Source organism: Haemaphysalis longicornis, unplaced genomic scaffold (genome assembly GCF_048455015.1).
Source record: "Haemaphysalis longicornis isolate Haplotype H1 unplaced genomic scaffold, Haemaphysalis longicornis Haplotype H1 scaffold_3, whole genome shotgun sequence".
NCBI lineage: Eukaryota > Metazoa > Arthropoda > Arachnida > Ixodida > Ixodidae > Haemaphysalis > Haemaphysalis longicornis.
Genome location: NW_027526335.1, coordinates 117,932,889 through 117,947,859, shown reverse-complemented (window position 1 = coordinate 117,947,859; position 14,971 = coordinate 117,932,889). Strand labels below are relative to the sequence as shown.

The 14,971-nt window shown below is 48.7% G+C and overlaps 1 protein-coding gene across 7 annotated transcripts in view; it reads right to left on the bottom strand.

Moving 5' to 3' along the window:
- LOC144175032 (14-3-3 protein zeta) overlaps window positions 1-14,971 on the bottom strand; it is a 274,073-nt gene that overhangs the window by 234,840 nt on the left and 24,262 nt on the right. For 2 of the 7 annotated variants that reach the window (XM_077704062.1, XM_077704057.1), the window contains exons 3-6: window positions 13,721-13,844; window positions 11,621-11,784; window positions 4,635-4,730; window positions 303-2,104 (exon numbers count right to left, since the gene is read on the bottom strand). In XM_077704062.1, coding sequence (XP_077560188.1) covers window positions 2,045-2,104; window positions 4,635-4,730; window positions 11,621-11,784; window positions 13,721-13,844 — 444 coding nt within the window. In that variant the 3' untranslated portion in view covers window positions 303-2,044. Of the gene's footprint in view, window positions 1-302; window positions 2,105-4,535; window positions 4,731-11,364; window positions 11,529-11,620; window positions 11,785-13,720; window positions 13,845-14,971 lie in introns of those variants that run through there. The other 5 variants (XM_077704056.1, XM_077704054.1, XM_077704061.1 and 2 more) reach the window with 4 other exon arrangements.

Below are 14,971 nucleotides of genomic sequence, written 5' to 3'. Positions count from 1 at the left end.
CGTAGAACCGCGTACAGCCAAGGTGGCACACTACGCCAAGACTTGGAGCTACAAAACGTTTCAAGTGCGCGACTCCAAACAATGCAAGTGTGCCCTGCTGGTGCAACGCACACCAAGATCCCTCTAGCCTCTTTTCCTCCTCGAAAGCAGCCATAGCGTCTCCAAGGCCGCCAGCACTCGCGAGTCTTCACCAAGCACAACACGCACCGCAAGGACAAAACCAGACAGCACAGAGTGTCTCCGCAATGCTGGGCCCCCCAGCAAAGGGCCAACACAACGAGTGACAGAGAGGGACGGGGGAATTTCAAATCAAGACCACGTTTCTCTTCTTCCATCATCATCAGTTCTCGGTACAACACCGCACGTGCGACAAGACAAATAAAAGGAATCGGGTGACAGCTCCGGTAAATGACAATGTTCTTTTTAATATAACGATGCTGCTGCGAGGAGGAAGGGGGAGGAGGGACAAAGCCAGTGGGGAGGAGAGAGAGAAGATGGTGGAGGGGAAACTGAAAGGGGAAAAGCAACGAGACAGGACGGCAAGAGTCAAGACATGGAAGAAACTCCGGAGATGGCAACGGTAGTGGCGCTGCTTGAGGAAGGGGGGAAGTGGTAGACTTGTCAGCTACACAAGATCATAAATACACAATGGTCGCAGACATTTGCTGGCCCCTCCCTTTCCGCAAGAAAAGGAAGCAAACGAAAAACACAGAAGTAAAAAAGTCCTATGTTAGGAGGCGGTTAAGAGAGCCGCCGCATCGTTCCTATTCTATGCGTCCTGCCCCCTGCCTTCTCGATTTTAATTTAAGAGAAAAAAAAAAAACACAGGAACGAATAAAAAGCTCTGCGCACATTTAATAGACTTCATACTCCTAGTGAAAAAGAAAACAATCTATTAACAGAACTCCAGAGAAAGTGGGGTAGGGGGGAAACAAGCTGTACACAAAACCTGAACACTTAAAAAGTATGTCCGAGTGAAGGGGTAGTGGCAGGAAAGAAAAACTTGTGGTCGTTGCCGTCGCGTCGTGGTGGAAGAGGCACGCAATTTCCCCCTTGGTTTTTGATTCCCCCCCTGCCTTCGAAGTGAAATTTCAAACCTAGGATTCTTCTCTCGTCTGAGTATAGAGTGCACACACACACACGCACACTGCCTCAACCCGTAGCCACGTGCGGAAACTTCCCGCCCCAGTGCAACTTCCCCAGCCCCGCCCCTCCACTAAAAACCGAGCAAAAGAGAAGGCATACAGGGGAGAGAGAGAAAAAAGTTCAACGGAAGACTGACAAGAGCTCTGCTACGTTTAAAATTTGGGTCCCCTGAAAGCATAAAGTGAACGAGGGGAGTCCTTTCAAGAGGACACTGAAAGCTCGGCAACCTCTCACCTCCCTTGTGCACCTAACCAGTCCCCGCGATAGTAAAACAAACAGTGGTCTCAAAACTTTGGGTAACAGGGCAGCGATTGCGCGAGTTTGGCGAGGACGACACCTAAACAGGGACCCAGCAATAAGTGGAGGAGGTAGCAGCGAGTACCGACCGACGGGGAACACAACGAATGCCAAAGAAACAAAGCGGGGGGAAGGCGGTGTAGCTCCCCGCGCAGGAGGCGGCCGCCGCGACACTACGCACACACCACCAGTGACACCACACAACGTGACACCGCCAGGTGACGCCGCCTCCGCTCGGCCACAGGGGGTTTGGCAAGACAGAATGAGCAAGAGGGCTGCTTCCCACACACACACGACAAAAGAGGAGAACTCAGGAGCAGGGCAGGGGAAGGAGAGGGGGAAGGGTCGTCCCGCACAGTGGTGTTGGAGGGGGGAGAAAAGAGGCGCACGACGACGGCGCAGCGGCGGCGGCAAAGACCACGACGACCGGAGGTGGCGGTGGCGGTTCGAGGAGGAGAAGAGGAGGAGGGGGCGGCTTGGGCAGCAGCAGCGTCAGCATCATCGGCCCGGGGGCCCGGTGTTGGTGTTGCTGCTGGGGCGGCCGCGGCGCAATGGCGGCAATGGGAATGCACGCGGAAGGGGCTCGGCGCACACACGAGGATCAATTGTCACCACCTTCCTGCTGTTCGTCGCCGTCCCCCTGGGTGTCCGACGTCCACAGCTGCACAGCAAAACAGGGGGAAGAGCAGTCAGTCGGGCCGCACTGCCAGCATCACGGCAGGCACAAACAGCACTGAACGACGGGGGCAGCGAGGCAAGCATGGCCGAGCAAAGCTGACCAGGAACGTGTATCTGCTGCCTAGTTGGGAATAGCACCACATCATAGGCAGCCCTGACCTATGCACGACAATTTATTTCCAGCAAGCAACGCTGAGCACTTTAAAGGTTTCCTTGTCTGGCGAGTGCAGACAGCAGGTGCAGAGGGGCGCTTGCAGAACCCTTGTATCCGTCACAAGCACCTTTAATCGTGATTGAGTCTATCCGGACCGAGCTCAATCCGGATCGGGCACTGCTACACGGCAGTTTCAGTCGCGATCGAGCCTGATCCCGCTTGAACTCAATCCTGGTTTCTGAAGCACGATCGGATGAAAGCGGCAGTACGCTCGTCCCCGCTGAGTAATGGCACAGAAGTTGACAACTTCAACGGCACAAATGGTATCAAATAACTTGACCCAAATAAGTGTGCAGTAACACTTGCATAGTTACGTAATCTATGACCGCGCAATGTTACCAGATGCCAGCTGCGAAGTACATTTTTGGCACCGTCTGGCGTACGCGAGTGCAACCTGTGCCACTTCTCAACCGAGATTGAAACGTGCCGTGCAGCAGCGTTGGTGTGCGTCGATTGCGCTCGAAAAGTCAATCGCGCTTCACTTCAATCCAAACTGAAAGTACTCGTGTGACAAGGGGTATTACATGGCAGAGCCAATTTAAATTCAGCACCCTTGAGATTTTTTTAATAAGTCAAGCGGGTTAACGAGGCCATGCAAACAATGCAAGTTAGTTTTGTTGGTTCGAAATATTTGGTGTTTTGTACTGTCCCCAGTGCTTGTCTGGCACAAAACGATGCTATAATCACAGAAAATTAAATTCTGAGACCCCCCCTAAATCCTGCGTTTCGTGGCATCTGCAATGTCATTATCAGGGAAATTACTGAAGCAAACAAGTATGCAGACTACGGTTGCAGTGAACTGTGGAACCATTTGTTTGCTGTCAGTCCTAGATGACTCCACCACACCTCTCGGGACTGCTGTCCACCCTCGCTTTGTTTGAACAGGTAAGCTGTTCAGCAAATCGCAATTTCTTGTGCCCGCAGTTAAAAATACCAATTGCCACGTGCGTGCACATGAGCACGGCCTCGTGGCAACCACCCCGCATCCACGGCGCACTTTTGTCAACCACTTGTCAAATTGTGAACGTTGGCAAAAGAAAAAAAAAAAGAACACCAGCGTTCGCCATAAACAAGGCAACACTTGCTTGGAACAATACACGTCAGTGTATGCACCTCTAAGGTGATGTCCAATGATTATGACTTCCCAAAACATGAAGGAAGCTCCCATTTATAGCAACCATTATGGAGTAAAGGTCGTTGCGGCCATGAAGCAGCAGCAAATTGGCTGCAACCGTCGTGATGGTCATGAAGGTTGCGTACAGCTTCGCTACCTTCAAGTCTTGCGTATTAGCTTGAGCTTCCTTCATTCTTTTTTTTACTGTATTTGTGCCTGGATAATGTTTGTTACGGTCGATAGTACTCATTTTGTGAAACACTCGGTATCCTTGGACAAACAGTCAAGAAGACAATGTCGCTTATGCCAGATGGCAAGTGAAAACTCGCCGGATGGCTGCGCAGCTAAACAGTGTGCGCAGCACGTGCTTGGTGCTTGTATGTGTTCGTAACTTCCATTCTTACTGCTATAAAAAGACTGCATTAAATGTAAGAGCAAATTGATCGTTCACGAACCTTATGACCCATTTAATTTGAGTTGCCGGCTGCAGCCAATTGCACAGATGCCCATAATAAGTCATAGGTTCTAGTGTAGGAAATGAGCTAGTGGGTCGCATGGCCATTCTTTGAACGCGCTAGCGTGATTAGGCTCATTTCTCAGTTTTTTCCCATGCCTGCTAGCCGTCTGCTATCAGCCGTGCTCATCAAGCGTCTGCGGAAATAAGTCATCGATGCTAAGAGGAAACTACGACTGAGGCAGCCAGATACCTGGGCTTGCTGGAAACTGGAATGCTAAGCACAGGGTTCATACAGGCTCCAAAAGAATAAAAATTCTGGGGATTTCAAAGACTTTTAAGGACCACATGTAATGTTTCATCCGAGATAAGTTTTTCAACCCAATGCAAGAGTCTTATTGTGTAATAAAAGAACGTTTTAGCGCACGAAATTTAGATAGGTGCTATCGAGTTCGTGAAAGCTCCCTCAGCCTAATTTTTATTTCTTGGGTGCTGTTTAAAGGGTTTCCTTTTGTCTTGCTGTTATGCTCAAGCTATTTGATTTCAATCGTACTGATTTCAAACCTACGTATCTTGCCTGCATCTCATTCTTTAAGTCAGCTGATACGTTTGCTGAGAAACACGTGCACAACCTTACCCACAGCCAGCAATTCAGTGACTTCAAAATTGAACCCTTCCCAGCCGCCAAATGCCCTCATCGGCAGGCGCGCATTTGTACCACCTCTACTCACCGTGAGGTTGTCTCGGAGGAGCTGCATTATGAGTGTGCTATCCTTGTAGCTGTCCTCATTTAACGTGTCCAACTCCGCGATGGCGTCGTCGAACGCCTGCAACAACAAGGGGGAAGGGAACACCACTGCCAAAGCTGCACAAACCAACTCGCGCGGCTCGAACCACACAGACGACAAAAACATGAAAGTCGACAGCTGAAAAGGTGCCATGGAAGCACGACGCAACTAGGCTGCCCATGTTCCACTTTAGAATTTTAGGTGCGCAGCACCTTAGGACCACACAATGTCCGTCCGCGTCCGTGGGCATAGCATTCACAATCGCAAAAAATCGCACAGGCACCGGCAGGATTCGAGCCAGTGTCTGGTAGACCAGAAAGAGTTGGTGTCAGTCGTCTTACCCATTTGGCTACGTCCACGAGTTTGTACCCAAGAGTCAAACAGCCTACTCCCTCGCCTGTAACGGTGCGGAGTACCTTAGGACCTCCCAATGTCCGTCCGCGTTCATCTGTGTGCACACTACCATCAAGCGAAATTCGATTTGAGCCGCGAGTTGCAGTTTCATTTGGGGAATAACCAAGGTGCAACCCACGGCTCAAATCTAATGACGGTCTGGCCGCAAATCGGACGTCACTCAGGGCACAACTTCGATGTCATTTCAAGTCCCCGTACTCATCCCTCGCCATCATCCGAGCGGAGATTCTGCCATTTTCAATCGTCTGCTTGTGCCGCACACCTGCTTGCACATCACCCAATTTCGTTTAGGACACACCCACACAATGAAAACCAGGCAGACCTCTCTGGCTGCTCACTGTATTCTTGGATGATAGAATTGGCAACAAGCCACCCAATACAGCTTACTCTGCCATCGTGTCCCTCTTTGTGGCAACGAAGGAGTCTATTGACAGTCTGCTGCAGTGACCCATTTAGCCACCAGCATCATCGTATGCACAAGACAGCCCTTACTACGGTTTAACGCTAATACAGAAGGTGTACAGTATTGCATGTCGCTAAGCCTTAGGAATACAGAAGCTGCACTACATTAGGTGATACTTTTGCCTAAGAAAAACATGTTTAAATGATGCTTCAGTGCCAATAAAGGCCAAGACATTCGTATCGGGTACCTGCCAGCATTGGAGCATCTCCAGGTCAGAGCCATTGTAGATACCAGACAATTAACAAGCTCTACTTACAGCTAGTACAGCCTTTTCGCATTACTGCTTCTCTCAATTGGAAAACTAATACATTCTGCCTCAATACCTCCAGCAGCAGCACTTGCACACACTGGCACCAGCAAAGTGCAGATCAATTAACCGAACACATGAAACGGCCAACGAGCATCAAAAGAATTCTGCTGAGTCGTGTTACCATGCATCAACCTTTAGCGGAGCATCACCTAAGGGGGGGGGGGGCAATGAAGACATTTTAAAGGAGTACTGACAAAAATTTCATGTCCCATTTTTAATGTTTCTTATCCATCCTTTTTTATCCATGCTTAATGGTCTGGCAAACCCGAAACAGCTCTTTAAATACTTCAGCGCGCGATAATTACACTTGAACGGCCTGAAAATCGTTTGTTTCAATTTCCCGCTCTTTCAGCCCGAAAGGCGCATGCGACAATCCCAGCATAACCTCACCGCTGAGTGCGGACGTCGAAACACTGCACAGGCCGGTGGGGACGTTGTTTCGGCCACGCCGCCACCGGAGCTGAACGGCTGAGCTGCCCCAAGGTGCTCAAGGCCTACCATTCAGGCGGAAATTCGGTTACCACTTTCAACAAAAGTCCTGATGGCAACTTCTATTGCGATTCCAGGCTATATCACTTCCTTTCCCAACAGTGCCTTTCTGGGCAGCGGTTATGCCTCTAGCTCTGGCTAGGTGCACCTGTTTGTGAATGCGCTGGCACCCGCTCGAGAGGGCGCAAGTGACGTCACGAGTTTCACGCATGATGTCATCCCGTGGCACGCCATCCCATGTCATCCCATTTGCCGAGTGCAGCTCCGTGCACTGCTTCGTTTGCGCAATAAATGAGATCCAATTACAGTATGTTCTCCGAGTCGCAGGCCACTCATATTTAAGGGGGGACGCGGCTTTCAACTTCGGAAAAATGACCAAAACATCGTTTTTTTGAAACCCACATATTCGGCTTCTATGTTTCCTATTCTATGCGTCTGCAAAGTTTTTAGGCTGAAAAGCGTCGCAAAGTGGCATAAAAAAATACTTTTGTCAGGCGCGGTGACAAACTATCAGCGCAAAAGGGCGAAAAAACGGCAATTTTCGGAGCGCTCTATCTCCGCACCGGTGCCACCGGGCGCGGCCATTTTGATATGGTTAGATCGGCCGAGCGATCGTCTTTCCGGTTCTGCTCGCCTCTTTTATCTTCGTTCATTCACAAACGCACAAACGGCAGAAAAGAAACGACGCACAAACGAAGCTAGAAATAGATGCTGAAGCGCTATTGGTCCTCGGTCGGGGCGCGGAACACCGACCCTCCTGATTGGATGTCACGGGCGCAATGCAAGATGGCGGCCGCCTGAGCTGCGTAGCGAGCGGGTTGAGTTCATTTTCGCCGCTTCGCTCGGCCGAGTTTCTGTTCAATCTATGGCATTCAACACGGACGTTATCGCGGTGGGAATGCCGGAGATAACGAGCCAGATTACGGGAAGTTGTGTGGCTCGAAAGGAGGAGGTCATCGAACGCTTCGTGGTGCGCGTGACTCTACCGTCGCCAGACCCCGGAGGGCGACGCGGTGTGCGCGCTTGCAATAGCGGTTCGTGAAGTGAACTTTTGGTCGGGTTTGCGATGTTTACACGCTTAGTTATTGCTGTGTTTTGACTGTGGGCTCGCTAGCCTTGAGAAAGAAACGGTCGACGCGTCAAACGCTGCGGCGCGCACGGCATAGCCGACGCGCATTGGGGCAGCACATGACTGGGCAACCGGTTAATGTCGCGGTAAGCGTGCGCTAAGATGCGCGCGAGCCATATCGCCTTTCTTGCGCAACGTTTCCCGTGCACTTGTAATTTTCATGCAAACAGGTTTGAGTTAGTAATATAGGAATAAAAATATGTTCTCTGCATTAAAAATGTACGTTTGTCGCAGCATTTAACAGTGATTTTTTAGTGAAATTATTGATTCCATTGCTCAGGGCATACTGGCTTTGCTGCGAGAAATATTGGATGCCTTGAATGTCAAAAGTAGTAAAAAAATATGCTCTTGCATTGAAGTTGGGAGTTATGCAGAATACTCTACCAAGCTTCAAAGTAGCTCATTTTCATCCTTGTGGTATGCAAACTTTTGGCAATGAACACCTGCACGTATGAGTACTAAGTTGCTGTGCCAGGCAAGATGATAAAACATAAAAAAAAGCCAAAAATGTTCAAATTTAAGTAAAAAAAATGCTTAACTTGTTGCCATGGTGACAACACTGCAAAAGGAGGCTGTTCAGTGCGATACAGCCAACCAGCTAACCTACTTTGCATTGAAAGCCCATTGAAACCTATCTCCCCCTTCATTTGATCTGCAAAGTGGGGTATGTACTCTTCACAGAGGAGCTGAAAATGATATTTTCTGGAAAGAGAAAGGCTGTAAGAGGCACTCCAATTTCAAGGCAAGGCATTCCAGAAGCCCCATGTTCAAAAGGACATGAAAGGCTACAACCGTGACGACTTTTGATAAGTGAAACCTATGTTGCAACTTTGGAAGCCGTTTTCTCAAAACAGTTTTTTTTGCCACCTGTGTCGCTTGTACCAGGGATTTCTTTGTGACCGCTGGGTCTATTTTGATTCCGTTTCTTGCATTACATTCCTTGATGAACAGTTCAGGTCGTGACACTCTTGGTTTTCCAGATTTGTTTTTTGTGATTTTTTTATTCACATAATCGTTCACAGTCAACATGCCTATTGCACATTAACCTCTAAAAAAATGAAAACTAAAAAACATTGTGTTGTAAAAAAAAAATTCTAAAACTGTCACGACCTCGTCCATTCATTTGGGAATGCAAAGCACTTCGAACAAATTTGCTACCATGTTTTATAAGCCGCTCAAGCTCGGTACAAGCGGAACAGAAAGAAAATTTAATACATAAAAAAGTTTTCAGAATATTAGCTTGAAATTTTTATGGTGTTATCACGGAAGCATTTACAGTTGCTGTGCCAATTTTCATCAAAATCCACAAAGAAATAAAAAAGTTGATTTTGAAAGCCACGTCCCCCCTTAAGCCAGGGTATTCTGCCGAGTAAAGGAAGCAAACTGTGCGACAATATTAACGCCAAAAATTGGTGTCAGTACCCCTTTAAAGTAAAGACTTGTTCAGTAAAAAGAATGTCGACAAACTACCACTGTAACAAAAAATAGCCTAGACATTAAAGGGACAGAAGTGAATTTCTCAAGCCTGTTTTTGCTTGCACTGTGTTGACAGACACACTTTGTCCAGTCGATAAGGTGGTATTTATTTTATAATGCCTGAATGAAGAAAAACTATCACACGCGGTTTGTGGCAGCCACACCAACTAAAGCAGGATGCCAATACAAGGTGCTATGCAATTCTGTGATTGGATATGTCCAAGATTAGAATTCAAACCACTTTTGGTTCTGTAAAACAATATGATTGGCATCCTAGGAATGTCATCGTCGGCTGGGCAGTCTCGATATCTCAGTAATCTGCATACTGCACTTCTGTGTTGCTGGCTGTGAAATGTGTCAGATAAGCCTACCAGCACGGCCAGGAATCGTAGCAATCACTAGCCGAGGCAAACGCAGTGGATGAATGCCCTCCATGTCACCGGAGACTCAAATGCAATGCGCTCCCCCCCCCCCTTCGGAGCTTGCCTGCGTCTGAAGAGGAGTGTTCGTATCAGGCCAAGGGTCGGCTGATTCAGGATTGTGCCCGCAAACAGTTTGCACTTATGGCAACAAGAGAACTCCACAGCGCATCAGTGCCAGTTTGTTGCACAAGCAAGTTCGCAGCACGCGTGCAGTGAACATTTCAGTGCCGAAATGGTGAATTCAGTGAAGAAAACATTGCCCAAAAACAAATAAATCAACTTAAAAAAAAAAAGCACTGTCTGCCAACCGAGATTTGACCTTGTGAATTTCAATGGATCTAACACTCCAGATCACTCTGCCAAGGGAAGAAATGCAAGTTTATAATGTATTGCCAGTTTACATATTTAATTTTAGCCTTTCAAGCAGCTTAGGCGACTATTTTTTGAAGTGCTCATGCAGTAAGCATCTGCCAAATTCCCAGAATATCTCGTGCCTAGCGACTGCATTCCTTAGGCCGTCACTCCAGTGAGCAACGTCGCAGAGTTCCGACAGGTCATACTGTGGTAAATGAGCTGAATTCAGGAAATGACTAAGCAGCTCAGACTAATGTGGTAGAACACAGAATGGCACTCCAGGAGATATCCCAAGCTAAATAGCAAGGGTACACCCTTTTGGTTGCGAGATTACATACCATTACATACCCCTGGAATGCCACATATCTGATGGCAATCTTCAACACTGCGCGCATATTTTAAAAAACGAGTTTGACATAAAGGAATGCTTTGACCTCAACACTGTAATTAAAAGTAACTTGCCGTGACAGTGCTATTTAAAATGGCTGTGCGAAATGAGGGCAACACATTTGCCTCTTTTGGCTTGCCCACAAACCCGCACAGAAAGGTGGAGTAGGGGAATGAGAATGGCGGCAAACAGTGCAGGAAAATAACGCCGGTTGAAGTTCAAAATTCCCTTCGTTGTACTGAAATTATCATATGCCAAGGATTCCACCCTTGATAGCAGGCCACAAGGCAAGCAGATTTCACCAAACCCTAGAAATTGAACTAACTAGCGTACTACTCCAGAGTGGTGTAGAACAAGTTCCTCGCATGCCCTGCAAGATGGCCATAAAAAAAAACTTGGCAAAATCTGCTCAACTGAAGTAGCAAAAGTGCCACACTGTGTTGCAAGATCCCAAAAATGCACTCGTGCACGCAGCGAGGACATTCTCTGTCACAGAATGCACTCTAGTACCAGGCACAACACACCCAATGCCGGCAAGAACACAGTTTCAACCTCTGCGATGTTCAAACATTGTAATGCAGAGCCACGAGTGGAAGATTGCCTTTTTCTTCTCTCACTCCAGCACACTACTTGGCCAAGCAAGCCACAACCGTGCCACGTTCTTTTGCCATGCCTTTTATGCCCCTGCCAATGGGCTGAACACTGGTTCTGAATGATTGAACAGAAATTTAAACGTACAGCGATGTTTCTCTGAACTTATATTGAGAAGACCCTACAAAAAAAAATCTGCTCAACTTGCTGGCTACAGACATTGCGAAATTCCATGAAGGAACTAATATTAGCTTTCTAATAAAAAAAAAAAAGTTGGCAGGTTTTTTCCTGCAGCCAGCATTTTTTTTATTCATTAGATTTCCGACGTGTTTCGAGCAGACGCCAGAAATGTTAGGAAGCTCTCGATTGTCAAAAGAAAAAAAAAAAAAAAACGGCTGGCAACACGGCTACGATAATAGCCATGGGATTCCCACCAATTCGGTTTTGCAATGCCCTCCAACAGCTAGCTCGCACGCATGCAGTTAGTAAAGTACACAGGCCAGATGATTACCGGGAGGTCAGCTTACTACTACACATAGAGTGCCTCATTCCGAAAACGGCCAGACAGCAGCAGCAGCAGTGGCAACACCAAAGGAAGGCATGGCAAAAGACACAGGCAGCCAACAACCCCCGTTACCTGCTTGGCCAAGTGGCACGCCCGGTCGGGGGCCGTGAGAATTTCATAATAGAACACCGAGAAGTTGAGCGCCAGCCCGAGCCGGATTGGGTGCGTGGGCTGCATCTTGCCCTTGGAGATGTCGAAGGCCTCCTGGTACGCCTTCTGGGACTCCTCCACCACACCTTGCAGCACGGTAGTTTTGGCCGAGGAAGGAGGAGGGGGAAAGAGGGGGAGAGAGAGACAGAGGTCAGAGAGAGGAAGAAAGACTGCGTACCTGCTTGGCCAGTTGGCAGGCCTTGTCGGGGGAGTTCAGTATTTCGTAGTAGAATACCGAGAAGTTTAGGGCCAGCCCCAACCGGATGGGATGCGTGGGCTGCATTTTGCTCTTGCTGATGTCGAAGGCCTCCTGGTAGGCCTTCTGAGACTCCTCCACCACACCTACGCGCAGACCACACACACGGACACATCAAGCACCCACTACCACACTCACGGGGGATGACTGCTCCCAGCAGCGGAAGCAACCGACGTTTTCCCCTCAGCTAAAAAACGCGGCTGGCACACTGCTCAAGCTGAGGCGCACGATGCTAACACAGTGGGATTCATTTAACCATGACGCAGCTCCACAAAACAAAAAAAGGGGGGGGGGGAAGTGGCTGATGCACACAACCGCTTAAACATGACCAAATACCATCCCTTGAAAGCATTCAATCCCTGAGCTAAACCCAAGCACACACACAAGACAAAATTGCGAACGAAGATACTACTGTGCAGTAACCTGACCACCGAGTGTCCAACAGCCTTTTGCAAACTGCACTGAAACCGTCGCATCCTTGCTGCCATACTATCTCCCTCCGCACGCCGGTTTATGCAAAGCTGACACTTCCATCCCGAGGCACTCCCCGACACAGGCGGGACTTGAAATCGCCAACCTAAATCGCACAAGTTGCTAAGCACGTTGCCTACGCAATCGCCCTGCGTGCATGAGCAGTTTCAGCATGCAAAGACAGCATTTCCCACAAAAATCTGCATGCAACGCTTATGGCTAAAGTTCCTGCTTATGCGGCTGAAGCTGCACACATTTGCAAAGAACCTTTCGCGCAAAGTTCAGAGTAACCTCGTGGCGTTCTACCGCAGCCTGTCTGCACACCTGCAAATGAAGCCGACCTTTACATTGCCACTAGACTGGACCTGCCCTATTCAGAAAGCAGCTGGGCTTTAATGGTGCAAACACTTAAACCGTAATGTTGCAATGTAAGCGAACTCTTCAGACCAGAAAACTTGCGTGCGTTTTAGCGACAAAGACAGTTGCCATCACATGTTGACCACTCAGCCATTTTGATACGAATTACTTTACGAAATGATGTGTGCATGTAATGCACCTCACACAATCACTATACTTATCACAATTTTTTGGATCTACACCCCGCAATGCAAGTTTCAATACGAGCTGAAATGGGCGCTCATTTTGCCACTGAAAGCATTAAAGAACCAAAAAAATCCCCAACACAATGGCAGACTGCAATAATCATGCTTGTGGAAACAGAGGGCCACAAATGCAAGCCGCAAGCCTCTTCACTGTGACCTTGACTTTTGCCGGCTACCACGCACACAACTTTTCCTGTTCCCCACACAAATTTTCCTGGCAAATATTTTCAAATGCAACTTGCTATAAATTGTGGCAAAAATCCCTTGTCAATGACACCCACTAGGGCACAGAAAAGATCCCACAATACCTCCTCCAAGCGGGCAGTGCCTGAATGGCTCAGTAGCCTCTTTGCCAGCACAACTGCCCCATTAAAGCTGCGCTCGAAATTGTAATGATGGACAGCTTAGGAAGCAGTCTAATTAGATGTCCGAATCAGCAGGAATTGTAACAGCACAGCCCCCGTCACTAGATGCAAGAACACTGCAGCAGACATCTTAAAGCAAGCCACACTGTAGAAAGGTAACAAAAACAGTCACACAATAAATAAAATCTTAAGCAGTGTGCCTGCATCGCTGCAAACTTCGAAAAAAGCTGGTACAGGAGACCGCTCCACAAAGGTAGCGTCAGACTGAAACATGGCTTGACTTGCCAGAAAATCTACAAAGGTGGCAATGTGGTCGTCTGGGTGAAATGCAAATTCTGCCCAAAATGCAACAGTAATACCACAGGAAAGATCCTGCATCATTCAAAAATGCATTTTATATGTACTGCAGTCACCTGGTTTGTGAATTTATTTTGTCCACTCACTGCCTGTACAACACTGTTACCCGTATCATGCACTGTACCCACCCCCCTCTAACACCGTAAAGGCCCTGAGGGTGCTGTAATAAAAATAAAACCCCTCCTGCCAAGGCAATCTAAGTAAAAGTAGGAAGCGGGCGCACTCACTGTTCCTCTGCTCGCCGGTGGCAACCTCTGCCAAGTACCTGTAGTAGTCGCCCTTCATTTTCAGGTAGAACACTTTGCTTTCTGCGTTACTCGCCTTGGGGATCAGATACTTGTCTAGGAGACCCTGCGTGGACAAGGAAGAGGGGGGAGAGGGGGTTGCGTTACGGCACTCAAAAAATTGTGGCCTTTACAACAGTGCAACAACACGTCTAAAGTGCAGCAGACAGCAAGAAGCTGAAGTGAAGACGTTGCAATGGCTGCGGCAATGCCAAATTGCAGCCCCTTTGCCAACTCCACAACTCTTTCAACAAGGCCAGTGGAATGCAATTCTTTTACGCCTGCATTGCTACCACCTCTGATCCCTTAATGCACACACCCAAGCTATTGGCCCGGATGCTTCGCACCACGAAGCCACAGTTGCCAGCTCTTTGGAAGAGTGGCAAGACCACGTTTAAAATCGGTTCCCCTAGCGCAACTGTGGTGCTGCTGCACACAATTCAAATCAACGAGCGTATGATAGATTTATCACCTGCATTAACCTGGATATAACTAGTTTGCTGCAGGCAGATTTTTCATGCGCTCTTGCAGCTTCAGAAACACCACCGCAGTTCTGGTGCACTGTGCCTGGCCAATCCCAATTCAGGCATCCCATCACGTCAATGCCCCTACAATGCACAAGATGTGTGCGTTTGCTTCGTGACAATCGCGTGCAAACCCTTCTGGGGGCCACTCCACCCACCCTTTATTTTCACGACGACCGCAAGACACTTGAACTGAACCTTCCGATTGGAAATTGCCCTTGCCAGAAAGCAACGTAGCAAAATGATACAAATCACTCGGCGCACTTTCCGCTGTGCGTTAAAATTACCGACGAACGAGCAAGCTGCTCCACCGCAGCACTCGTGCCCGCTCCCTCCGGGCACAAAAGCCCGAAAAGAAAAAAAGGCAACAATCTTTCCCAGGTCCCACCGCTCCTTGCCCTCCGGTCCCGATAACCGCAGAGGCTGCACGCGCGCAGCGAGCGAAGCGCACAAGGGAAGTGGGGGCGGGGCCGTGAAAACGCGGTAGCAGGTTACGACCCACGGGAAACGTCGCCCCTTTTCATGAAACACGCGGGGCCAAGACCGCAAGGTGAGCACCGCACCAGCCAGCCGCAGCAGCAGCAGCACACGCCGGAGGAGAAAAAAAAGCACGAAAACGACGCGGAACCGGCCAAGCGGCAGCGGGAGGGAGAGGGGAACAGCAGCCAGC